General features: G+C 41.4%; 1 protein-coding gene across 12 annotated transcripts in view; it reads right to left on the reverse strand.

The window, feature by feature from the left end:
* LOC147579951 (uncharacterized) overlaps nt 1-23,271 on the reverse strand; it is a 366,722-nt gene that overhangs the window by 275,155 nt on the left and 68,296 nt on the right. For 6 of the 12 annotated variants that reach the window (XR_015252367.1, XR_015252362.1, XR_015252366.1 and 3 more), the window contains 2 exons: nt 17,345-17,427; nt 13,152-13,341 (listed from right to left, as the gene is read on the reverse strand). The exons of 1 other annotated variant lie outside the window; for it this stretch is intronic. Coding sequence is in view for 4 of the 11 variants with exons in the window: in XM_086709727.1 (XP_086565853.1) it covers nt 13,208-13,341; nt 17,345-17,427 (217 nt within the window). In the remaining 7 variants the exon portion in view is untranslated. Of the gene's footprint in view, nt 1-13,151; nt 13,342-13,363; nt 15,543-17,344; nt 17,428-21,380; nt 21,543-23,271 lie in introns of those variants that run through there. 5 more of the 12 variants (XR_015252368.1, XR_015252361.1, XM_086709729.1 and 2 more) reach the window with 3 other exon arrangements.

Consider the following 23,271-nt stretch of genomic DNA (forward strand, 5'->3'; position numbering starts at 1 on the left):
CCAGAACTATGCAAAGCACCTTGACCCAGCCTTATCTGTCATTATTTTTCAATTCTATTATCTTGACAGTTCACTCAAGTAAATAATTCTCTGCCTACCAAAATGGCTGAAATGGAGTAATGAAACCAGTTATGTCTATATATTGTAGAGGAATACAAAGCCTAACATAAAGGTACCTTCTCTCTAGTAAAATGATGAATTAAATTCGACAGCTATTTCTTTAATAACTATAAATAAGGAAGGGGCAAGAGATATACACTAGGATATTAAAAAGTAAGACTCGCTATATAGAGAGTACTATGTGTTAAGGATTTTGAAGCTGTTGTTTGTTACTACAGAGATTTCAGGGAAGAGAGAGCATTTTCCTAGGTTAGGATTAAATAGGATAAGACATATGAAGAAATATTCCTGGGCCTGGCACAATATAATGCCCAAAGAGTGTTAGCTAGTTGTGTTTATATTTCTTATTAGAGCTATTATTACCATCACTATAGTGGACACTGCGGTGCTCCCCCCAGACCTTCCCTTAAAGATGAAGACACTAATTCCCCCAGGTGCCAGCAGTGTTGACCAATGATGGCTCAGAGCTGAATCTGTCTCCAGAAGTTGTCCTTGACTGAAAGGAGCTTGTCATAGACTGAATTCTGTCTTCCCAAAATGCAGATGTTGAAACCTTAACCTCCCCCCACCCCCCAACCTCAGAATGTGACTGTATTTTGAGATGGGACTGTTATAAGAGGCAACGAAGTTAAAATGAGACCCTTAGGGTGGGCTCTAACCCAATCTGACTTCTTTATCAAAAGAGATTAGGACATATAGAGAGACACCACAGGCGTGCATACACAGAGGGACATAAGAATTGCCTGGGCCTGGATCCTGAGGGTGCTGTGAAGAGGCAGCAAGAAGACAGCCATCTGGAAGCCAAGGAGAGAGACCTCAGGAGAAAGCAACCATGCCATGCTTTGATCTGGGACTTCTGGTTTCCAGAATATGAGAAAATGAACTTATGTTGTTCAAGCCACCTAGTCTGGTATTTTGTTTTGACAGACCCAGCAAATTAATGCACAGTTGCTTCACTGAAAGTTACACCCCAAGTAGGGGCAGCCTGCATCCAACAACTGGTTGGTAAGGGGGGTACAGTGTCCAGAATCCTGGCCTCAGTCTGGGGTATCTCTGAAGGGCTGTCCCAGCTCAGAGCACTCCTGCAGTGTTTGCTGAGGCCCTTGAGGTACAAGTTCTTTCTCTGTCTAGTCCTCACTCTCCTCGAGATATTGTCATTGAGAGTATTCTACAGTAGACCTCCTGCACAAAAATCTGTATCTCAGAATCCATTTTCAAGGGAATCTGATGTATGACATTTAGTATCAGGAATGGCTTTAGAAAGAAAACTCTAAAATGGATTTTTGGGCATGAGATGACCACTGGCTGGCTCATAATGAGGAGACCCATTTGTTGGTGGTAGGTGCAGTATACGTAGCTCCTGGCATCCTGTTGCAATAAAATTATCGGTGGTAAACAGGGATGAAACACTGATAAAAAGGACAGCAATGGTAGTGTGATGTCTTAATTGTTTAAGAGGTTTGGAGAATATAGTAATTATAATAGCAGTGGAATTGTATGTCTCTTGCTGTGGGCTATCAATGCCCTGGAAAAAAAACAATGAAAGGCTGAGGGGGCATCAATGGAAGTGCAAAAGTCAGAGGACCTTTTCAGTAGAATGTGAAGAGGTTCATCTCTTGCAGCCAGAGGATAGAAAAATCTGAGTGTTGAGCTCAAAACTTAATTTTCAGGACAACAGAGTTCCACAGAAGGTTGAATTTTCAACCTTGGCAAGTCTTTTATACCAAGGGCAGTGCTCTGCCTGGGAACGAATGGGATTCTGGGTTGACACACTTGAGAATCTTAAAAACTGAGGTTGTCTTGAACGCTTTGGGCCTGCAAAAGTGGCCCACTCTCTCCTGTTAAGCCTAGAACCATCCCATTGCTTGAAACTGAGGCACAGGTCTTTGCCTTAAAAGACATATATCCTTCTCAGGATATAACTACCTCTACTCCTGGCTACTAGACTATAACTATGATTAGGTCACAGTCCAGTCCAGCCAGGAAAGTGCTGGGCTTGCTAAGGAAGGGAACAACTATAGGAACCAATCGACATGCATTGATCAGTCCAGGAGTCAGGAGAGTTCCTGGGAGTGGATCCTGAGGATGTTGGATCAAAGTGGTGGTCGTGGGGGGCAGGGGGAGTGGAACCAAAAGTTGGACATAGGAGAGCTTATCAGTATGGGAGCACTCTCTGTGATACAGAGAGTGTCAGAAGCAGGTGAGTATAATTATCATAACAAGTGTCTGCCAAAGGAAACAGACCCATAGAGAACTATGGAATTGATGAGAAGACACAGCATCCCTTAAAGATAATTGGGCAGTTTAAAAGTGTGTTGCTTAATTTATACAATTAAAATAAAAAAGAGGTAGAGAATCAGAAAGTTGAGGGTAGCCCCCTCAATAAAAAGTCACAATCCTTTTAAGAAATGGTGCTCAAACAATTGAATAGTCATAAGAAAATGAAAATGAAACTTGACCCTTATATCATATACAAAAATTTACTTGAAATGGATTATAGATCTAAACATAGAATCAAAAACTATCAAGCTTCTAGAGAAAAAAAACCATAGAAGAATATCTGTCTGATCTTGAATTAGGCAGAGATTTTTTAGATAAAACACAAAAAGCTTGAACCCATAAAAGAAAAACACTATTATTGACTTTCTCAATTAAAAGCTCTTGCTCTTCAAAAAAATACTGTTGAAGGGCGCCTGGGTGTGGCTCAGTGGTTAGGCGACCGACTTTGGCTCAGGTCATGATCTTGCAGTTTGTGAGTTCGAGCCCCGCATCAGGCTCTGTGCTGACAGCTCAGATCCTGGAGCCTGCTTCGGATTCTGTGTCTTCCCCTCTCTCTACCCCTCCCCTGCTCATGCTCTGTGTTTCTCTGTTTCTCAATAATAAATAAACGTTAAAAAAATTAAAAAAATAGTGTTGAGAAAGTGTAAAGAAAGCCAGACTGGGAGAAAATATTTGCAAAACACATATCTTATAATTGACTTGTAACCAAAATGTATAAAGTACTCTTACAACTCGGTAAGAATTGAAAAAATGCAGTCTATTAAATGGACAAGAGATTTGAAAAGACACTTGAACAAAGAACATATTTAAATGGCAAATTAGCAATAAAAATGTGCTCAACATCATTAGCCATTAGGGAAACATGTTAGGAGCATTAATGTATAGCCACTATACATGGTTAAAGTATTTGAAATTTAGCAAAGATTAACCATAGGAAGTCAGGGATATGGTGCAACGGTAACTGTCATGTAGCTGCTGGTGGGAAAAGTAAAATGGTACAACCACTTTGAAAACAGTTGGCAGTTTCTTATACGGTTAAACATATACTAACTATAAACTCAGTAATCCCACTGGTGAGTATTTTTACCAAACAGAAATAAAGACATCTGTCTATACAAAGACCTGCATGCAAACAATCATAGAAAGTATATTCATAATAACCCCAGATTGGAAACAACCCAAATGCCTACCAACTGATGAATTGGTAAACATGTTGTGGTATATCCATATAACAGACCACTACTCTGCAATGAAAAAGAATGAGGTACTGATACATGCAACAACACGGAATCATTATGTTAAGAAAAAGACACAAAACATTACATACTATATGATTCCACTTATATGGCATTCTAGAAAAGGCAAAGCTACAAGTAACCAAAAGCAGAGGAGAGGCTGCCAGGAGCTGGGAATGAGGAAGGGAGAATTGACTACAAAGAGCACAAGGGAACTTTTTGGGATGATGGAAATGTTCCATATTTTCATCTCAGTGATAGTTATATAACTATCTACATTTATTATAACTCAGTGAATTGTACACTGAGAATGGGTGAACTTTATCTGTAAATTTTATCAGAAAGCTAATTAAAAATGCTACGTTAAAAAAATGTAAAATTTATAAAGTCATGCTCCTTCTCCCAGTTTCTATATCTGAGTCAGTGTTCAGACCTGAAATTCACAGGCAGAAGGGTATATAGTAATGATTCCTACAGTCCTTCTCCAAAGAGACCTATGGCTATTTCATTGAGTAACCATACAATGAGGAAAGGGCAGTTTATGGACATTGGAGGACTGTTGAGCATAGGATTTAAACTGAAATTAACAACTGGGACCTGAAAGTCATCATTATCCCTCTTTTAGAGAGATGACATATGGAGACCAGGTGATCAATGGGACACTGGCCCACCTTTGACTCACAGGGGATCCCCTGGGACCATGGACTCACCAGGTAGCCACTTCCCCAAACCTTCAATGCATAATTGGAATGGACATACATGGTAGTTGGCCAAACCCCATATTGGTCCCTTGACCTCTGATAAGAACTATCGCAGTGGGGAAAGACCAGGTGGAAGCCTCTGAAACCCCTGCTCCCAGCCAAGGCAGTAAGTAGAAACAATATTGCATACCAGAGGGAATTGTAGAGATTAGTGCCAGTCTTAAAGATCTAAAGGATGCAGGGGTCATGGTCTTTACATATCTTCTTTCTTTAGTTTCCCAGTCTGGCCCCTACAAAGCCAGACCGATCCTGGAAGATAAAGGTAAACTATCACCAGCTCAACCAAGTGGTAGTCTTTATTACAGCTGCTGTGCCAGATGTGGTATCTTTGCTAGAACAGATTAACATGGCCTCAAGTACCTGGCATTCAGCCACTGATCTGGCAGATATGTTTGTTTCATCTTCATCAGGAAGGAGGACCAGAAGTAGTTTGCATTCACATAGGACTAACGATAGTATATACACTTACTGTCTTGTCCCATGGCTGTGTCATCTGTCATAATATAGTCTGAAGAGACCTGGACTCTCTAGATACTCCATAGGTTATTCCATGATATCATTGACATTGTGTTAATTAGACTGGATGATCATGAAGTGGCAAATACATTGAAGCACTTGGTGTGGCACATATACTGTAAAGGGTAAGAGATAAACTTCATGAATATTCAGGGACGTGGTATGTCAGTAGAGTTTTCAGGAATCCATTGATCTTGACAAATTATTGTGTTTTTCACATCCTACCACTAATAAGGAAGCAGAATGCTTAGCAGGCTCTTCACATTCTAGAAGTAGCATATTCTATGACTGGGGAACAAGGTGACATGAAAGGTTTCCAGCTTAGAATGGGGCTTAATGCAATAAATGGATATGTAGCACATCCAAGCTGTGGTGTAAACGGTCCTGCCTATTTGGCCACATGATCGAGCAGACCCTGTGCTATTATCTGCAGTAAGGAGTGATGATGTGTGGAGTGTATGGCAAGTCCTAGTAGGAGAATCACAATGTAAACACCTAGGGTTTCTGAAGCAATGTCATGCCACCTACCATGGAAAATGATATATTAATTGAAAATTAGGTCCTGTTATGCTTTTGGATTCTGGTAGAGAGAGAGCACCTACTCATGGAATTTTGAGTGGCCAGAAGTGTCCACCATTACCTGGGTTCTAACAGACCCACCAAGTCATAAGTTAAGACATCCCAGCAGCAATCCGTTATAAGATAAAAGGTGGTACATCTGGGAATGGGCATGAGCAGGACCATAGGACACAACTAGACTGCATGAGCAGGGGGCCCACACTCCCATGTCATCTACTGCTATTGTGTAGTTTCCTCCCTCATCTTACCTGTGTGGTCACATACATAGTCTTTTATGACCAGCTGACAAAAGAGGCAAAAGAGCAAGCTTGGTTGTGGATGTGTTGGTTTGCTACATGGCTATACGAGGGGAAATTCTCCCAGTTAACACACCTTCGGGCAGTGCAGCACATCGTCCACTTTGTGTAGTAGGAGAAGTGGCCAAAGGAAGAACATATACCGATTTATGAGCAGTTGCAAACCGCTTGGCTGATTGGTCAGGGGTCTGAATGAGAACAATTGGAATACTGAGGATAAGCAGATATGGGGAGGAGTGATGTGGATGGGCATATGCAAGTGAGCACTGTAAGGTTTGATTTATTTAGGGGACTTTATTCTTAATCTTTCATCCAGCATGTAGAGATACCAAAGTGTGTGGGTTTCTTTCCATTTTTTAATTGTGTGTTTTAATCAGGAGAAGGGAGGACAGATTTAATAACCTATCCCTTTGTAACATATGTTAACTCCTGGTACCAATCAATACCCTTTACCTCTATATTTAAGTAATTTCTGAATTTAAAAAGAAGTGCCTAGAACCATACTACTGTTCCCCAGAAGGGACAATTGTGAGACATTAAAGACTGGAGAGGACATACTCAGCCAGAGGCAGAGCCCTCGTTCCAATTAATGAACTTCTTGGAGGAGAGCATAAGTAATTGGTTTTGAGGTTGTTTCCACTGCCTTTGAAGGGCAATTGAAGTGCTCATCAAGACGTGCCAAATGTTTATAGAGTGCCTCTTTGGATGAGTATCTGTTTTAAATAAGTGAATTTAAAGGGGCCTGTAACTCACTTAAATTACACCAAGATGGGAGACTGGAGACAGGATATAGCTTCCAGTTGAAATTCCTTGATCTCCGGTTTAGTCTTAATTTTATAGATAACAAAAGCCATCATTGGAAGAACTTTAACCAGTTGTGTTCAAATGGTATTCAGATGGGACGCAATCTGCAGGCTATCCCCAAGCTTGTTGGTTCAGATCCACTTTCTTCTTAACGCAGTAGCTTGATGTTTTTTGGTCCAATGAACGCATACAGTTCGTAGCTTCAGAGGTCTCTCGAGCACCTACCTGGACAGAAGAGAAGCAGGACTAGGAGAATGCCATAACCTTATCACTGGCACCTGAAAACCATGGTGGATCTGGTGAGTCTGAGGAGATCAGCTGCAGGATTTCAGTGAGGCTCATCCTATGATTCCCGTTTTTTTCTTCCCAGGTGAATGCCAATGCATGGTTTTCTGAGACTGTGCTCTTGACTAGCCAAATGCACTGGTTTGAAAACTTCAGTGAAGTGCACACTTGGCTGAGGCAGCGTGGGGGCTGGGTGACTCTGAGAGATAGCCAAGGGGGCTTTATTATATAAGATGGGGGTGATGGAACAGGGCTTGGAAATATTAAGATAAAGTAAGGCCTGGATGTGCAATGAGAAGAGGGACCAGTCTGTAATTTCACCGTGCCCTGCCAGTAAATGAAGAGGAAAGACTAGTAGATAAAGATGGAGAGGATTGGCATCTAGACTGGTCTCTGCCACTAACCGGCTGTGTGGTCTTGGGCAAGTCATTTAATGTTCCAGGGCCTTGGTTTTCAAGTGTGAAATGAAGGATTCAGAAAAGAACATCACTAGGGTTATTTTCATTTTAAGTTCTAAAGGTCTCTAATTTTATTTCTAAGAATGTTCAAATTATACCTAATTGTCTTTGAGCTTTCAGTCACGTCACCTTTGAGCTGTGTTTGCTTCTATAGCTTAAATCTTAATGACTTAGCTCACTTTAAAAACACTGCGCTTTGCTTTTCTCCCCTCTCTCCTCTTTTCTCGGAACACCTATGGACATCACCTTCCTCATGATGACGATGTGAGAAACGCACAGCAGGAGGATGACCCCTGACCTCACACAGGCCCTTAGTGCTGCCCAGGTGTCCAGTTGCATTGCCCTAGTCCAGTCTTTCCCCTACTTTCACATCTTTTCATTTTCCTTCAGGCCATCCAAACCTTTCTCCTCATCCTCACTCACAGCTGATGAACATGCCTTCTATTTTCTAGAGAAAATAGAAGCAGAGAGGCTTTATACAAAATCCTACTTCCTCATCTACCCACCTGCTGCATCTTTGCCTTTATCCTCTGCTTCCACTCGTGTTACAGTGCATGAATGGTCTGTATGTTAATCTGCGGCTGATTCCTATGTTTGTGCAGTGGACCTCCTGTCCTCTTGCCTGCTCAAGAACACTGCTCCAGCAATTGTCCCCTCTCCCCCACCAGCATCCTCAATTCCTGCCCCTGTAGTGGATCGTCTCCATAGCATTAAAACATACTGAGATGCTGTCTGGTTTACATGAAAATTCTCTTTTATTCCCCCCTTTCTCCCATTATTTGGATTTTATTTCCAATTTCTCTATTGCTGTATGCAGTGAAATCCTCAAAACACTTCTGTCTCTACTCACTGTTTACAATTTATTCTCTCTTGATCTTTTTTGGAACCCACTCTAGTGACTTCTGTGTAGCTACATTCAATCATCAATTATTAGTCCTAATTCTACATGACCTATCTCAGCATTTGATCCAATGAATCACTCTTTCTTTCTTGAAAATTTTTTTTCCCATTTAGATTCCAGGATACCTTTCTGCTTTCATCCTACCTTACTAGCTGCTCATCTCATTTTCCTTTGCTGGTTGCTTTCTCCTCATATCCTCAGCCTCTAAGCATTGGGCGGCTCAAGACTTCAGTCCTCAGATTTATTCCCTTCCATATGGACCCACTTCCTGGGTGATTTAAAGCCTCGTGACTAAATTCATCTAGACTCTGATGACTTACAAATATTTGTCTCTGGCTCAGAAATTTCCCCTTACTCTTACCCTCAGATTTATACAGCCAACTATTCTATATGTGTATCTGAAAGGCATCTCAAACTTAAGATGTCTAAAACCACACTTCTGATTCTTCCCCCATATCTAACTCTGTGCCTCTCATGGAGCCACTCAAGTAACTGGCATCTGTGTCTCTCTAGGTGCTCAGACAAAAACCTATGCAGACTTTTATGAAAACTTCTGCTTACAGCCCATTATATTGGTGGTTCTATCTTCAAAATATATCCAGAAATCAATCACTTCTCAGATTTCTGCTCCTATTTTCATGGTCTTCCTGGTTGGTCTCCTTGCTTCTATTCTTACCACCAGTTATAGTCTCAACACAGGAGACAGAATTGTCTTTAAAACTTTTAAGTCAGATTATGTGACTCTTTTGCTCACAACCACCTACGGGTTTCTTATCTGGCATGTAATAAAATCCAAAGTTCTTATGATGGCCTGTGAAGCCTCTAAATTTTCTCCATCAACACCTTCCCCACTAATACTTCACTTACCTTATCTCCTACCACACTGACCCTCATTCTGTTCACTTCAGCCACACTGGCTTCCTACCTGTTCCCACATCAGTACCTTTCCACGTGTGTTCCTTTGGCTTGGTATGCTCTTTCCACAGATGACCAAAAGGCTCATTGTTTCACTACACCTGCCCTGCACTCCTATCCTTTTTACCTTTAATCTTTCACCATAACATTTATCACCACCTGACATATGTCTGCTTTAAAATGTTTCTGTTGTCTGTCTTCCCTCACTAGAATGGAAGCTTCAACAAAAGCAGAAGTTTATTCCTTATTCCAGGCGCTTACACCTGGGGTTAGCACATAGTGCCCCATACTGATTTGTTGAGTAAATGTGTGAATGATGAGACTGTTCAGGCCAGTTCCATGGGTTTTGGAGAAATTGAATTGGGAGATATAGCAAAGGAAGTATAGGGGCTTAGCCTGTTTGGGAACCAAACTACCCATATATCATCTGTGAATATGTTAAGTGTGAAATGGCACAGCTTTGTTAGGAAACAAGGCAATGCTGAAACTCAGGGAAGCACATTCTCATTTTGTTCATTTGATGTGGTAAGATAGTGACGGACAGGGCTTGTGTCAGATAGAATAGACTTCTTTACTCAGGTTAGTTGGTCTAGTTGGCCATGCCCTAGGTATAATCATAATTCAGTGATATGCATTTGTCAGAAGATTGCTTTATGAAGGCACTTCTCTATTAGCTTATGTGTGTGTTTGTGTGTGCACATGTTCTCAGTAGCATGCCAGATGACAGAAATTCAGAAACCACCATCCCAGATGAAATATGTGGTCCGTTCAATACAACATTCCCTGGCCAACAGCAATCCAGGGAAATTAGGTCAAAGCAGGTATGTGCACTTGATAGCACATTGTCATTTGTTTGTAAGGTTAGATCTCCAATTAAAACTAGCTTGAACAAACAAAAAAGGGATTTATTGGTTCAAATAACTTGGAAGTTTAATGGGTATTTTTAGATACAGCTGGATTGTGGGACTCAAATGAAATAATAACTTTGTATGTATCTCTTGGATTCTTCTTTCTTGGATTGGCTTCATTCTCAAACAGACTCTCTGCAAATAATGGCAAAGATAGTTTCAGGCAGTTCCAAACTTATGTGGTCCCTAGTCCTACCATAATTCCATGAAGTTGGCAAGGGACAGGTCAAAAAAGGAAGCAAAGCAGGGCAAAAACTAGTATTGCTACTCTTCTCCTAATGGCCATTTGTGAAGTTGATTTACTCAAACATTTTAAATGTATTTTTATTTCCTTGAAGTCATTGACATGGATTTGTCTTTTTAGGCTCAGCTGTCTTTGATTACCATGTTTCTTAGAACCCCATAATGTTTTGTTTCCTCTGCGACTCTTTCTGGCATAATGTTATTGTTTTTAATAGCATTGATGAGGTTTTAGAAACTTTAGACCAAACACAATTGAAATGCCACTTAGCCCCTTTGGTGCTGCTGTCATGACTTGATGAAAATTATACAGACTGGGGCAACATCTATGGGATCTGTTGCAAGCAGTGTGGTCCTTTGCCACCAAAACAGGCCTCACACCATCCGTTGGCCAGAGGCAAAGATTAGTCAAATTCTGCTCCAAAGTGAGATCCAGCCTGAGAACAAACTCATAGTTTAGGAAATAATTAGGTTCTACATGCATTTCAGTCATGAAGTTGGGACTACTCAGTCTGAGCCCTTCCTTTAACATGGCCCTGGTCAATCTTCTCCTCGGTGTGCTTGATCCAGAGAGTGGACTAGGAATCTTGAAGCAGATTGGCCTTTTCCATAATTAAGTCACTATTCTGCTCATCCCTAGTGACCTCTGAATGGAGATTCTCCTATGGAAAATCAAGGAAATAGAGGCAGAGATAAGACAGGTCAGGGTTTAAAGTTGCAAGCAGCAAAATTAATTCTGCCAATTTAAGCTGAAAAACATTAGATGGACCGCAAGATCACTGGGATGGTCAGAGATCAGGCCCAGGAAATTAGCAAGAATGTAGATGTTGTGAGTTGAATTGTGTCCCCCAGAAAGGTATGTTGAAGTCCTCACCCCCAGTAACTGAAGGTGAGCTTGTTTGGAAATAGGGTTTTAGATATAGTCATATTAAAATGTGATCATATTGTTGAAGGTGGCCCCTAACCAGTGCCTGGCATTTTTGTAAGAGAAAGGAATGAGAGCTTTACACACAGAGACATAGGAGGAGACACAGGTAAGGCTATGTGAAGATGGAGATGGGGATTGGAGCAATCCTGCTCAACCAGCCAAGAAACACCACGGATTGCCCACAACCATTGAAAGCTCAAAGAGGCCAGGAAGGATCCTTCCCTAGAGCTTGCAGAGAGAACATGGCCTTGCCAGTGCTTTGATTTCAGACTTCTGGCCTCTAGAACTGTGAAAGAATATATTTCTGTCATTTCAAGCACCCAAGCATGTGGTACTTTGTTATGGCAGGCCCGGGAAACTAATCGGGCAGCATTGCCGTGGGAGCCTTGGCCAATATCATGCCCAGCAACAGTCTGAGATGTAATCCATAGCTGCTGCCTGTTACTGACACTGGTGCCACTGGCTGTGCTGCCCTCTCCTCTGGCTCCAGATGAATCCTCTGCTCTCCTTACTTCTTTGTATTCAAGTTCCAGACAGGACTGTCTGGCTGGGTAAAGTCTGGGGCACATGTCCATACCCAGGCTGATAGCAAGAATCTGGGAAGTCAGGAAGCAGCATGGTAGGCCCTTTCCAAAGATAGGAAGGAGCTTCAGAAGCTAGGCAATCAAAATAAGTCACTGTGACACGTATATACAAGAGAGCAGCCATTTTAAAATATGATACATTGCAAATAATAATACTGAAGTTTGTGAATGGCTTGCATTTTGGCATAGACTGGGAGCATTTCAAGTTTATTTTTTAGTATCCTTTTAGTTTCCTGCCAGAAGGCTGGACATATTGTATATATCTCCATGGCGTATGCATGAGAATGTCACATCTGAAAATGCCATTTGTCAGGCATCTATGCCAAAAACAAGGTAGATATATGTTGATATAGACGTTGCGCCACCATTGGTCTGGTCAGACTCTAGAGAAGGCCTCTGGAGCTTGAACCCTGGCTCTGCTACTTACTAGCTATGGGATGAGGCCATGGTTTAACCTCTTGAGGCCTTAGTTTCCTTGTTGGCCAAATGGGGATAATAACACCCAGGTCATGTGTTGTGGTGAAGATAAATGAGTTAAGCCACAGAAAGTACTTGGAACCGTGCTTAGTATGTCAGGAGCACTCAGTGTCAGCTAGTATCTCCTTACCAGGTTCTGAGGTTTGGCGAGATTATCTTTGTCCCTTTGGGGGTAGCATTTCTGAACACAAAATTAATAATAAAACAACAACAACAACAACAACAACAAAGACCAAAACAGTACTCGAAGAGCAGAAATCTTACCGTATTTGGGCTATGCCGCCTGCATGAAAATGTGTGTCTCTGGGTGCTTTGCCCCTCCTATTCAGAACCAAGATCCACAGTTGGTCCCAGGCCTCCAGGGACAGGGGCTACAATTGATGCTTTGTACACATCAGATGTACAGACACAAAAGGGAGAGAGAGAAGTAGTAACTTGGCTCTTTGTTGGCAGCAGGGGCAGAAAAAAAGACAGGCCTGTGTGATGGCAAGCGTACTGGTTGCTGCACATGATTATCTCACTTAATCCTCGTATAGCCTCATATAGTCAAATAGTTGACACTCTTATTCCCATTTTAACACATAAGGACACTGAGGCTTAGGGAATTGAGTGCCTTGTTAAAGATCCTGAGGTTCTAACTTCGGGGGCTGAGTGGGCTGGTACCTAGACCAGCCTAGAAGCAGAAGCTGGGGAGCAGAGGCCGCCCAAGGGCAGGGCACTGGGCACCCGCGGTGGAGGTGCAACTGTAGGTCTTGTGCCCCCACAGCTGTCCCCAGCCCCTCTTCCAGGTCAGAGCTGCTGGGAGGCCCAGCTGTGACTTCTCCTTTGCTAGTACTTTATACTTTATACTTCTCCTTTGCTGTGTATATAATGAATGTCCTGCTGAGAATGGAAACCTGAGGGGCACCTGGGTGGCTCAGTCAGTTGAGTGTTCGCCTTTGACTCACGGTTCGTGGGTTTGAGCCCCATATCGGTCTCTCTGTTGTCAGTGTAGAGCCCACTTTGGATCCTCTGTCTTCTTTTTCTCTTCCCCTCCCCTGTTTGCACGCTCTCTCTGAAATAAACATTAAACAAACAAAAAAGAATGGAAACCTGAAAGGCTCTTGTTGCCTAAAGCCTTGCTACTCAAGGTGGGGTCCAAAACAGCTGATTCAGCATTGCCTTGCTATATTTGTTAGAAATGCAGCATGCTGGGGCTTCCTGCAGACCTCCTGAATCACAACCAGATCTTTTAACAAGATCTCTATGTAATTGTTATATTCTTTAACGTTTGAGAAACCCCTCTGAACCATTGGTTGCTACACTTAGCTGATCATTGGGAATTTAAAAAAGAATACAGTTGCCTGGGTCCCCACCCCTGGCTGTCACTGATTTAGCTTTTGGGGGCTGTGGCCTAGGCCTCAAGACCCTCAGCTCCCCAAGTGATTCTAGCTTGTAGCCAAAGTTGAGAACTCCTTGCTCTAAAATCTCTACCCAGTGTATAAACCCACAGTAAACATGAGGCTGAGGAATGATCTGAAGACCGTGAAATAATGATGTCAGTGGAAAGTACAGATTTGTTCATCAAATCTCAGGTGATTAGAAGCACTTGAAGTTGGAGAAAAGATTAAGCATAAAATAAACTGTGTGTGATGAAATTAAAATTACTATGGATGATTACATCTAGCCTTTTCCATTCTGCTCACTGCAGAGGACCTTGCTGGCTCATGATTTTTCCCTCCCCCACCCCAAGATGAGGTTCTATCTCTCGTGTGCTTAAATGATATGGACTAATGAGAAAAAGGAGGGGAGAAGGGAGATAAAAGATAAAGGCCAGGGTACAGTTTTAAGAAGCTTGGAGGTAGATTTGGAAGAGAGTGATGTTGGTGAGTGTGGATTTTGAGAAAGCTGGGGAGAGAATTAAAGAAAATATGGGAAGAGTGAGAATTTCTTTTTTAAAAAATAATTGTGGTGAAATATACATAAGATAAAATTTACCATATAACTTTTTTAAAGTTTACTGTTTAGTGGCATTAAGTATATTTGCATTGTGCGGCCTTCTCCACGGTTGCTTCCAGAACTTTTTAATCCTCCCAAACTGAAACTGGACTCATTAAATAACTTTCTTTTCCCCTTCTCCCCATCCACCTCCTAGTAACCACTGTTCTACTTTCTGTCTCCATGAATTTGATTCTTCTAGGTACTTCATGCAAATGGAACCATATAGCATTTGTCCTTCTGTGTCTGGCTTACTTCACTTAGCATATGAATTTCTTTTATAATTATTTTTGAACTTTCAGACTGACTTTTTTAAAGTATGACCTATTTGAGGACTGAACCGTATGTGTCTTTGCATTTTTAGGGTTGCATTCATGTAGTGTTTCTTTTCTTGATGGGAACGGAACTCAGGAGATTATTATCCTAAGAGGTAAGCTAGGCTGAACATAAAAGTAGACCCAGAAAAGGTTGAGATAACCCCACTGATGACAGAGCACATAAACTTTTCAAGGGAAGTCTGTGAAGATGCTTATAATTGCTTCATCTGGTTCCCTAACAAAGGCTTTTTGGTATTTCTGGTTGAGAGTGGGTCACATGCTCTTTACCTGCTCTCATTTTCAAATTCTAAAACTAAAATGCTGTTTTAACAACCATCACCCTCTCCGTTTGGCTATGGAGAAGTTGTTTGGTTTATTTTTTATAGTTAACAAAGGAGTCAATGTGATAAGACTAGATTTTTTTTTTTTTTTTTAAGAAAAAAAATCTGCTTTGGATCTCATGAGTAAGGCTTAAAACATAGCAGTCATTTCTGAAGTGACCACTTGGGCTTTATCCCACAACTTCTGAAGAATGGAAAGTTAGAGGGCCATGGACATTTTCTTTCAGAGTATTTTGATCAATCTCTGAGACCTTTGGGGAAATATTAAAAATAAACTGTCATGTAGTGGTTATCTGATTTTGGATGGGCTGTTTGATGTTGTTGATTCTTAACCTTTCTATTTTGGAAGTATGAGTGGTAATACCTATCTAAGAAAATTATGAGAAGAATTGAAGGAGATCATGTCTTCAAAGAAGGCCCTCAATAAATTACAGTTGTCATTTATCTGTGCTGATTCTATACAATGATGATATATCCTTTGCAGTCATCCACACATTTGGTAAAATTTCAAATAGGTATTGTCATATAATACTTCTGTTTGGATAGTAGCATGTTGTCTTTGGTTGGATTCACTAGAAGCAGAGCCTGAGATATGGATTTGGTTTCTCTTTAGGAAGAATCTGTAAGGTAATAAGGGAAACAGGATAGGGGAAGCGAAGGGCCCAGTAAAGGATGTGGTTTCAGATAAAGCCTAGCCCTACAGCTTGATATTGAGAGCACAGGTGAGGTGCCTGGAGAGGGGGACCTCTGGAGTATTAATCTTACCACAGGATCATCCCAGGCAGCACTATAGGCTTTCATTCTATAATCAGACCATTTTAGGACCCTCAAACTTTTGCACAGTTGGTGGAACCATCAAAAATCGCCAGTTGCTGTGACCATTTGTGTCCACTAACTTAAAAATGGCTATGTAACAGATTCTCTTTAACCAAATCTTGGTGATGAATCAAACCAAAATTGCCCCACAATTAAAAACAAAGCATTTGTTCATGGATTTAACCACTATTTCTTAAACATCTGTTAAGTGCTCAGTACTGTAGTAGGCAGTAAAATCAGGGCCAAGACAATAAAAACTTATCAGTGGGTTTTTTAATTACTTAAAAAATAATTACTTGAAAACAAGATAGCAATAACCATTTTCTCTAGTCTTTTCAATTCAATAAAAAGGAACTAGGCTGCTAAATAAAACCGGATATTTAAATTGTATTTTTGAAAATGGATAATGCTAGGATTTGTTTAAATTTGTTCTTTACATAGCTAGACAAACTTGGAAAGTTGAAACTTTAGCAGCAAAAGTGATACCCTGTTCTTGCTTCAAGCTATTCCTGAGCGGATGTGAAAATCAGGAGGAAATTTGTAGTAGGTGGGACTTTACAAATTGGTAAATTGCAAATATACCCTTTGAAATTAATCTAGAAATAAGTGGTTTCTTAACATAAATACACATAACTCTGACTAAAATCTATTGAACAATAGATACTTTTAGATACAATAATAAAGAGTTCCTGTGGGGAATGCCAAGAACTGAAATTTTTTATTTCAGCTCCTCAAGTTCCTGTGTGTTAAGTGTATTTGGTGAAATCAACTAGACACATGGAAACAAAAGCAGGAAGAAAAATTCATAAACTTCCTCTAACCTTCTTATTACCAAGACCATATTTGGGGATAATAATTGGTGTACTCCATAGGGGACAAGCTGGGAAATGTGTGTCTGTCATGGTTCTTTGTTCATAAGCAGCAGAAATGAGCTTCGAATAACTTAAGCAGAGGGAGCGTTTATTGGAAGGATATGTGGAAGTTCTTAGAATAAAACAGAAAGCTTAAGCACCTGGCTTCTAAAGGACAGGAATCATGGGAGAGAACTCCCAGGATCTAGGAAACAAAAACGGATAGTCTTATTAGAACATCTCTGTAAGGATGAACTGACCTCTGGGATGTCATAGACTTAAGACCCAATCTCAGGGAGAAAGGTGTCTTATTACCTGGCTAAAGGATGGTTGGGCTCGCTCATTCATTCATTCAATGGATAAATCTATTTATCTCTACTACTATAAGGCCAGGTGTCTGAAATACACAACTTGGCTGACAGCCCCAATGTAATGCATTCAGCGGGGGGAAGGATCATTTCTCCAGTGCAAAATCAAAGTGCTGTATTAGAAGTCGAAGTAGACGTAGAAACATGGGAAAGGTTCCTAGGTGTCCAGTATGGTCAATAAACACTGTAGGATGATTTTCTTTAGGCTCATGGACACTTCTATGCCTGTGTTTTGTTGTTGTTTTGTTTTGTTGAGAAACATTACCTCCTCTCCTTGACATTTTCTTGCTTTTGGAACAAATTTCCAAATTTTCTAATATCACTCGGCTAGAGAATATCAACTCCCACCACTCTAGAGCCAAGCAGAACCTGGCCATGGGTGCTTACCTGGCACCAGCAGCCCTGTGTGCACGTCTTGGCTTCCTTCTGCATTCAAGGGCCTGATGCACTTTGATTCAGCTTCCTTTTCTCTGTCAAGATGAATTACAGATTCTGCTTTGCTCAAACCTTTATTTTCTTACCTAATCATTACCTTCACTCCTCACACGCATATTTATCTCAAGGTTTCATTTGAATGTAAAATCATTATAGTTTTCTTATGTTATATGCTTAATTTTCCATTCTCATCTCCCTTATGAGAAGGCTGGCAATGAGCACATTGTGTTTCCATGTGTCCCTTAAAGGAGTTTTTCTCCTTTTTACTCTGTTTTATATTGCCACACTTAATATTGGTTCAAATACAGAAGCATTTACATTTGGGAGCAAATACAGGGAAATGACATTACCTAAGCACAGCTCAAAGAGAGCTAAGGAAAAAAAAACATACTTTCTTTTTGTTTTTTCCAACATAAGTCATACTAGTAGTCTTCATTATCAGAGCATTACTCAAATGTCTTCATTGTTTATTTGCGCATTCATTCACTCACTCATTCATTCATTTTTAAAAAAATTTTTTAATGTTTATTTTTAAGAGACAGAGAGAAACAGAGCATGAGTGGGGGAAGGACAGAGAGAGAAGGAGACATAGAATCCTAAGTAGGCTCCAGGCTCTGAGCTGTCAACACGGAGCCCAACGTGGGGCTCGAACTCACGCAGAGCAAGATCATGACCTGAGCCCAGGTCTGACGCTCAACCGACTGAGCCACCCAAGCACCCTTCATTCATTCATTTTTATTTATTTCCCAAGCAATTAGTAGCCACCTACACTTGCCACACACTATTCTTTACTTAAATGGAGTTTGTATGAATTTTAAATGAACTTAAGTGAAGATGAAGTTTTCAGTGAGCTTAGCACAAGCTGACCTGAGGGGACCAGAAAGGAATTCATGATGCAGTTTCTATGAGATTCTCAAGCTTGAGCCTGCATCACTGATATAGTATAAAATTCCAATTCCTGAAGCAAAACTTAAAGTGGCCCCTCGTTCCTGCCACAGAAATAGCCTCTCATTCCTTGAAGCTTTGTCACCTCCTGGTTGCCTGGACAAAGCAGAAGCTTTGTGGGCAGAAGCTTCAAGTGCTCTTTAAGGACTCAGAACTCCCAGACTGAGGGTCATGCTGATGGGGCTGTTGTTTGACAGAAGCACTGGTACCGACCCTACAACTGGCTTTTTATCTCCCCTACTATTTGAATTTTAATTCTGTTGGTTGGTTTAATAATCTTTTTCACAATACCTTTTTTCCCCTTCTGGCACAGAATCAAATGTAGGCTCTGGCATTGCCTTTGGCTGTCATATCTCTTTGGCCTCCTTTAATCTGGGACATTTTCATAGTCTTTGTCTTTTACAGCATTGGCATTTTTGAAGAATATAATCCTCACCACCACCTCTCTCCTCTTTTACTCCTGCCCCCACATTTTAAAAATAGGATATTCCTGGGGCACCTGGGTGGCTCAGTCAGTTAAGCCTCTGACTCTTGATTTCGACTCAGGTCATGATCTCACAGTTTGTGAGTTCGCGCCCCACGGTGGGCTCTACACTGACAGTGTGGAGCCTGCTTGAGATTCTCTGTGTCTCCCTCTCTGCCCCTTCCAACTTATGTTCGTGTGCTCTCTCTCTCAAAATAAATAGAGATAGATAGATAGATAGATAGATAGATAAAAAGAAAACTTAAAAATAGAATATTCCTCATTTTGGGTTTCCCCGATGTTTCCTTATGATTAGATTGATGTCGTGCACTCCAGGCCAGAGTACTGCATAGTTGGTATTATGTCCTTCAGGATACAGTGTCTGTTCTCACCAGTAATGTTAATTTCGATGACTTGGTCAAGGTGTTGTCCAAATTCTCCATTATAAAATAACTGCTCCCCCCCCCCTTTATAGTTAATGAGCAGTCCCCAGGGAGGCACTTTAAGATGATACAAATATCCTGGTCCTCATCAGAATTCCCTCCCAGATGAGCATCCATGGATGACTCCTGTCTGATCCAATCTTTATTATCATGGTTGCAAAATGTTACTACATCTCCAGTACTTCTTCATTCACTGTAGCCCAAGACCCCTCTCCCACTTATTTATTATTTGCTATGTATTTGTTATTAGTGTGGACTGATGAATTCTCAGTTTTTCAATGGTTTATAATTCATTGCTGTACTCATTTCTATTGGTGCTCACATTTGTATGTCCTTACTTATGTCAAATACTAGGCAAATGTAGTTTTATGCAGTTTACCCACATCCAGTCAGATTACAGCCCCTCAGCCCCTACTATGTAGAAATTTTGGGCCACCACTGTGTGTATGTGACATACATCCACATACTTAGATATGCATAGATTATAGCACACACGCACAAAAACTGATAGCAGAGGCTACCTCAAGGGAAGGAGACTGAGGGCTACAGAAGTTTGAAGTTGGAGACCTCAAATATTTGGTAATATTTGAGGGTTTTTTTTAATTGGGTACATGTAATAATTTTTAATTGTCAGTTTTTTTTTAAAAGCTTATTTTTGTTTGTTTTTCTGAATCATTATTGGCAAAGCCCGATTAATTTGGTTCTGCTACTGTGGAACACATTTTGTTTGCCTCATCGTTAAACTTCTAAGCTCCATTTGAAAGCTTTCCAGGCATCTTCATGATCTAAGTGGCATTGCTTGGCGATTGCTTGGTGACGTTAGCTTGAGTTTGTTTTTGAAGGCAGGTTTTAGATACCAGCAACTAGCAAATCCTGACCCCTGACCCTCAGTTTTCAGACTCAGATTGTGGTTTCCAGTGCCAATATTAACACAGTGTCATTGTCATCACAAAACAGTACTCTTTCTGCCCTAAACTTTATTCCAGAGAGTTTTGCAAGCTGGTAAATGGAAGACTGTATGTGAGGTTGTCGGATCAAGAGCTCATTTCAGCTATTTTCTTAATCATTTGGCTGCATGTGTGCTAGGAGAGCAACAGTGGCTGATTTGGCTCATGATAGTGCTTTGGGTTCTAAATAATTACCAGGGTGCCTGCCATTGAGTCACCCTCCCATTCACATTTTGGACAAGTTTTCAAAAATCTCTATAAAACCGCACACAGTACATCCTTAAGTTTCTCCTTCACTTAAACCTGTACGTTTAAAATACTCGATCTCACTCTGGTAGGAAGTCTCTGAACCCTGCAAAATTGTAGATGCTGGGGCTCAGCGTGGAGCACTTTGTTAACACATGGCCGGGAGAGAAGCTCTCTTGGCCCGCTCACAAGCAGCCTTGTGTCATTATTCCTCCATTAAGCTTGCATATGCAGACCACACTGAGCTCAGCCATAGTCATCCTTCTTTGAAAAAAAGTAATAATAAAGTGGCCTTATTATAAACATGGGCAAGTTGGATTTTTTTGAGGGGCTTTTGCATTTTGGAGCCTTGTGGTTTTCTTCATCTGTCTGATAATCATTAACATGCACAACAGTTAACCTTCCAGCAATGTGAAACTTTATATCTGAGCTTTGCCGCATCTGTCTTGCAATGCAGACTGAGGTTTGCTGAGGCTGTTTTTATAATCACTGGTGGTAAAATCAGGAAGATGCAAAATGGGCGTGTACTGAAGCGCAGTTCATCCCACATTCTAGACCTTAAATTAGAGTGATGAGCACAAACACTGCAAACAGAGTTTTTTTTTTCCCAACTAAATTGAAATTATATTTTAAATTACCTACAATTACCAGAAACCATCTCAAAGCTAGAAATTAACTTCTTAGGCACTGGTCCCAGCAGATCAGCTGTTAAATGGACCATCTTGTGTAGCTGACCTCCCACCCCGGTTTCACCCTCACACAGCCTCGCACGGACCAGGCAAGGTGGAGCCCCAGGGCGGAGCCCGATTTCTATGGTCACGTGACAGGCGTTGGCTGGCGGGGTGGCACAGCCATATTTTTACAACTTCCCAAATTACAGTTTCATGCAGGTTCGTGACATTTTGCTGAAAAACTGTGCTTGTTTTGTTTTTAAGAACAAGGGATCATTTTATTTTAGAGTTTAATTGAACTATTTTTATGCAGCAGGTTTTGTCATCTGGAATTTAGGGCCCCAAATTGGGTCTAGGAGCCAGAGACTATTCCCGGCTGGTCACTGTATGTTCTTGGTTGTGGCTCTCACCTTCTGGTCTTCAGAATCGTCAGAGCTGTAAGGGATGAGAAGTGGTGAAAGTGCCAGGTGCCCCCAACACCAGGCACTTGCTTACTCACAGTTAGGTTCTTCCCCATCCTGCTCCCTAGTCTTTGTTGCCACCTCCCTTTCAGAGAGACTGGGGGCCCTTCGGGTCAGCCTTGCTTTTCACTGCCTGGCTGGTACACAACTCCGCACATGGTTGACTTGAATTCAACACAGTGGAGTGCTTTGAAATGTTGAAATTTGTGCTTTAGTATATTTGGGAATGGATTAACTAGTTTGAACCTTATGGCCTCTTATTTTCCAGGAACTCAAAATGAGCCTCCCTCCCTTGAATCCAGTCTCTTGTCTTGAATCCACCCCCCTAACTGTCCCCAAAGTGATTTTTGTGAAATCCAAAGCAACCACAATTTCTTTCTTAAAAACCCTTCAAACATTTCTGCATCGCCAACAGCCATGCTGATTCAATCTCTGCCAACTTCTCTGCTTCGCACTCCATACTTTTGCGGCACGAAATTACTTCTACTTCTCCCAGTGCACCACTCTTGTATTCATGTAAAACACCTCGCTTCATGCTGTGGATTCTTTCTGGCTTGCTCTCCCTATCGCCTCTCCACTTGGCTAAGTCACAAATGATGTCCAAGACTGTTTAGACCATGCTTGGAATGAATGTTTGTGTCCTCTCAAAATTCAAATGTTAAAATCCTAACCCCCAAGGGGATGGTATTAGGAAGTACCTAAATTAGGGAGGGATCCCTTTTGGGAGGTGATCAGGTCATGAAGGAGGAGCCTTCATGAATGGGATTAGTGCCCTTATAAAAGAGGCCCCAGAGACATCCCTTGTGCCTTTTGCCATGTGGGGCACAGTGAGAAGACAGCCATCCGTGAAGAAGTGGACTCTTACCAGACACCAAATCGACTCTTACCAAACACCAAATCTGCTAGCACCACGATCTTGGACTTCTCAGTCTCCGGACTGAGAGAAATAAATTTCTGTTGTTTATAAGCCCCCGGTTTGTGGTATTTTGTTGTAGCAGCCCAAAGTGACTAAGACAGACCACATTCTCTGGAAAACCTCTCTAGAAACCCATACTCTATGGTAGATACTCCTTTTTAATTTATTCTTTTAATGAACATTTGACTGCCTGTTATGTACTCAATGATATTAATTAATGGGGTTCATTTGGCTCCCATGAATCTCTCCACCCATCTCTAGGTGTAGGGGAAGAGAAGAGGGTGTTCAGGGAGTGAGAGGTTGGTTTCCTAGTGTCCAGGAGGGGGTGCTCACATGGGTGACCTTTAGGGCCTGTTTAGGAGGATCTTTTTGAGAGCTGGAGAAGGGTGAAGTAGAACAAACGACCACAGCCATTTCTCTCAACCACGAACTCTGTAAAATTGAAATACACAACTAAGGCCTAGAGTAAAAAATGGTTTTGTACACTCTTTTGGACTTCATGTGTGTATTAGACTAACAGTAAGTTTGGTTATAATGCATGATACCACCCTACCATTAACAATGGGATACTCGTGTTACATTAAAATAAGTATTATCGGGGCGCCTGGGTGGCTCAGTCGGTTGAGTGTCCGACTTTAGCTCAGGTCGCGATCTCGCGGTCCGTGAGTTCGAGCCCCGCGTTGGGCTCTGTGCTGACTGCTCAGAGCCTGGAGCCTGTTTTGGATTCTGTGTCTCCCTCTCTCTCTGACCCTCCCCTGTTCATGCTCTGTCTCTCTCTGTCTCAAAA

The sequence above is a fragment of the Puma concolor genome, chromosome B3 (assembly GCF_028749965.1).
Source record: "Puma concolor isolate L17-30 chromosome B3, mPumCon1.1.hap2, whole genome shotgun sequence".
Taxonomy (NCBI): domain Eukaryota; kingdom Metazoa; phylum Chordata; class Mammalia; order Carnivora; family Felidae; genus Puma; species Puma concolor.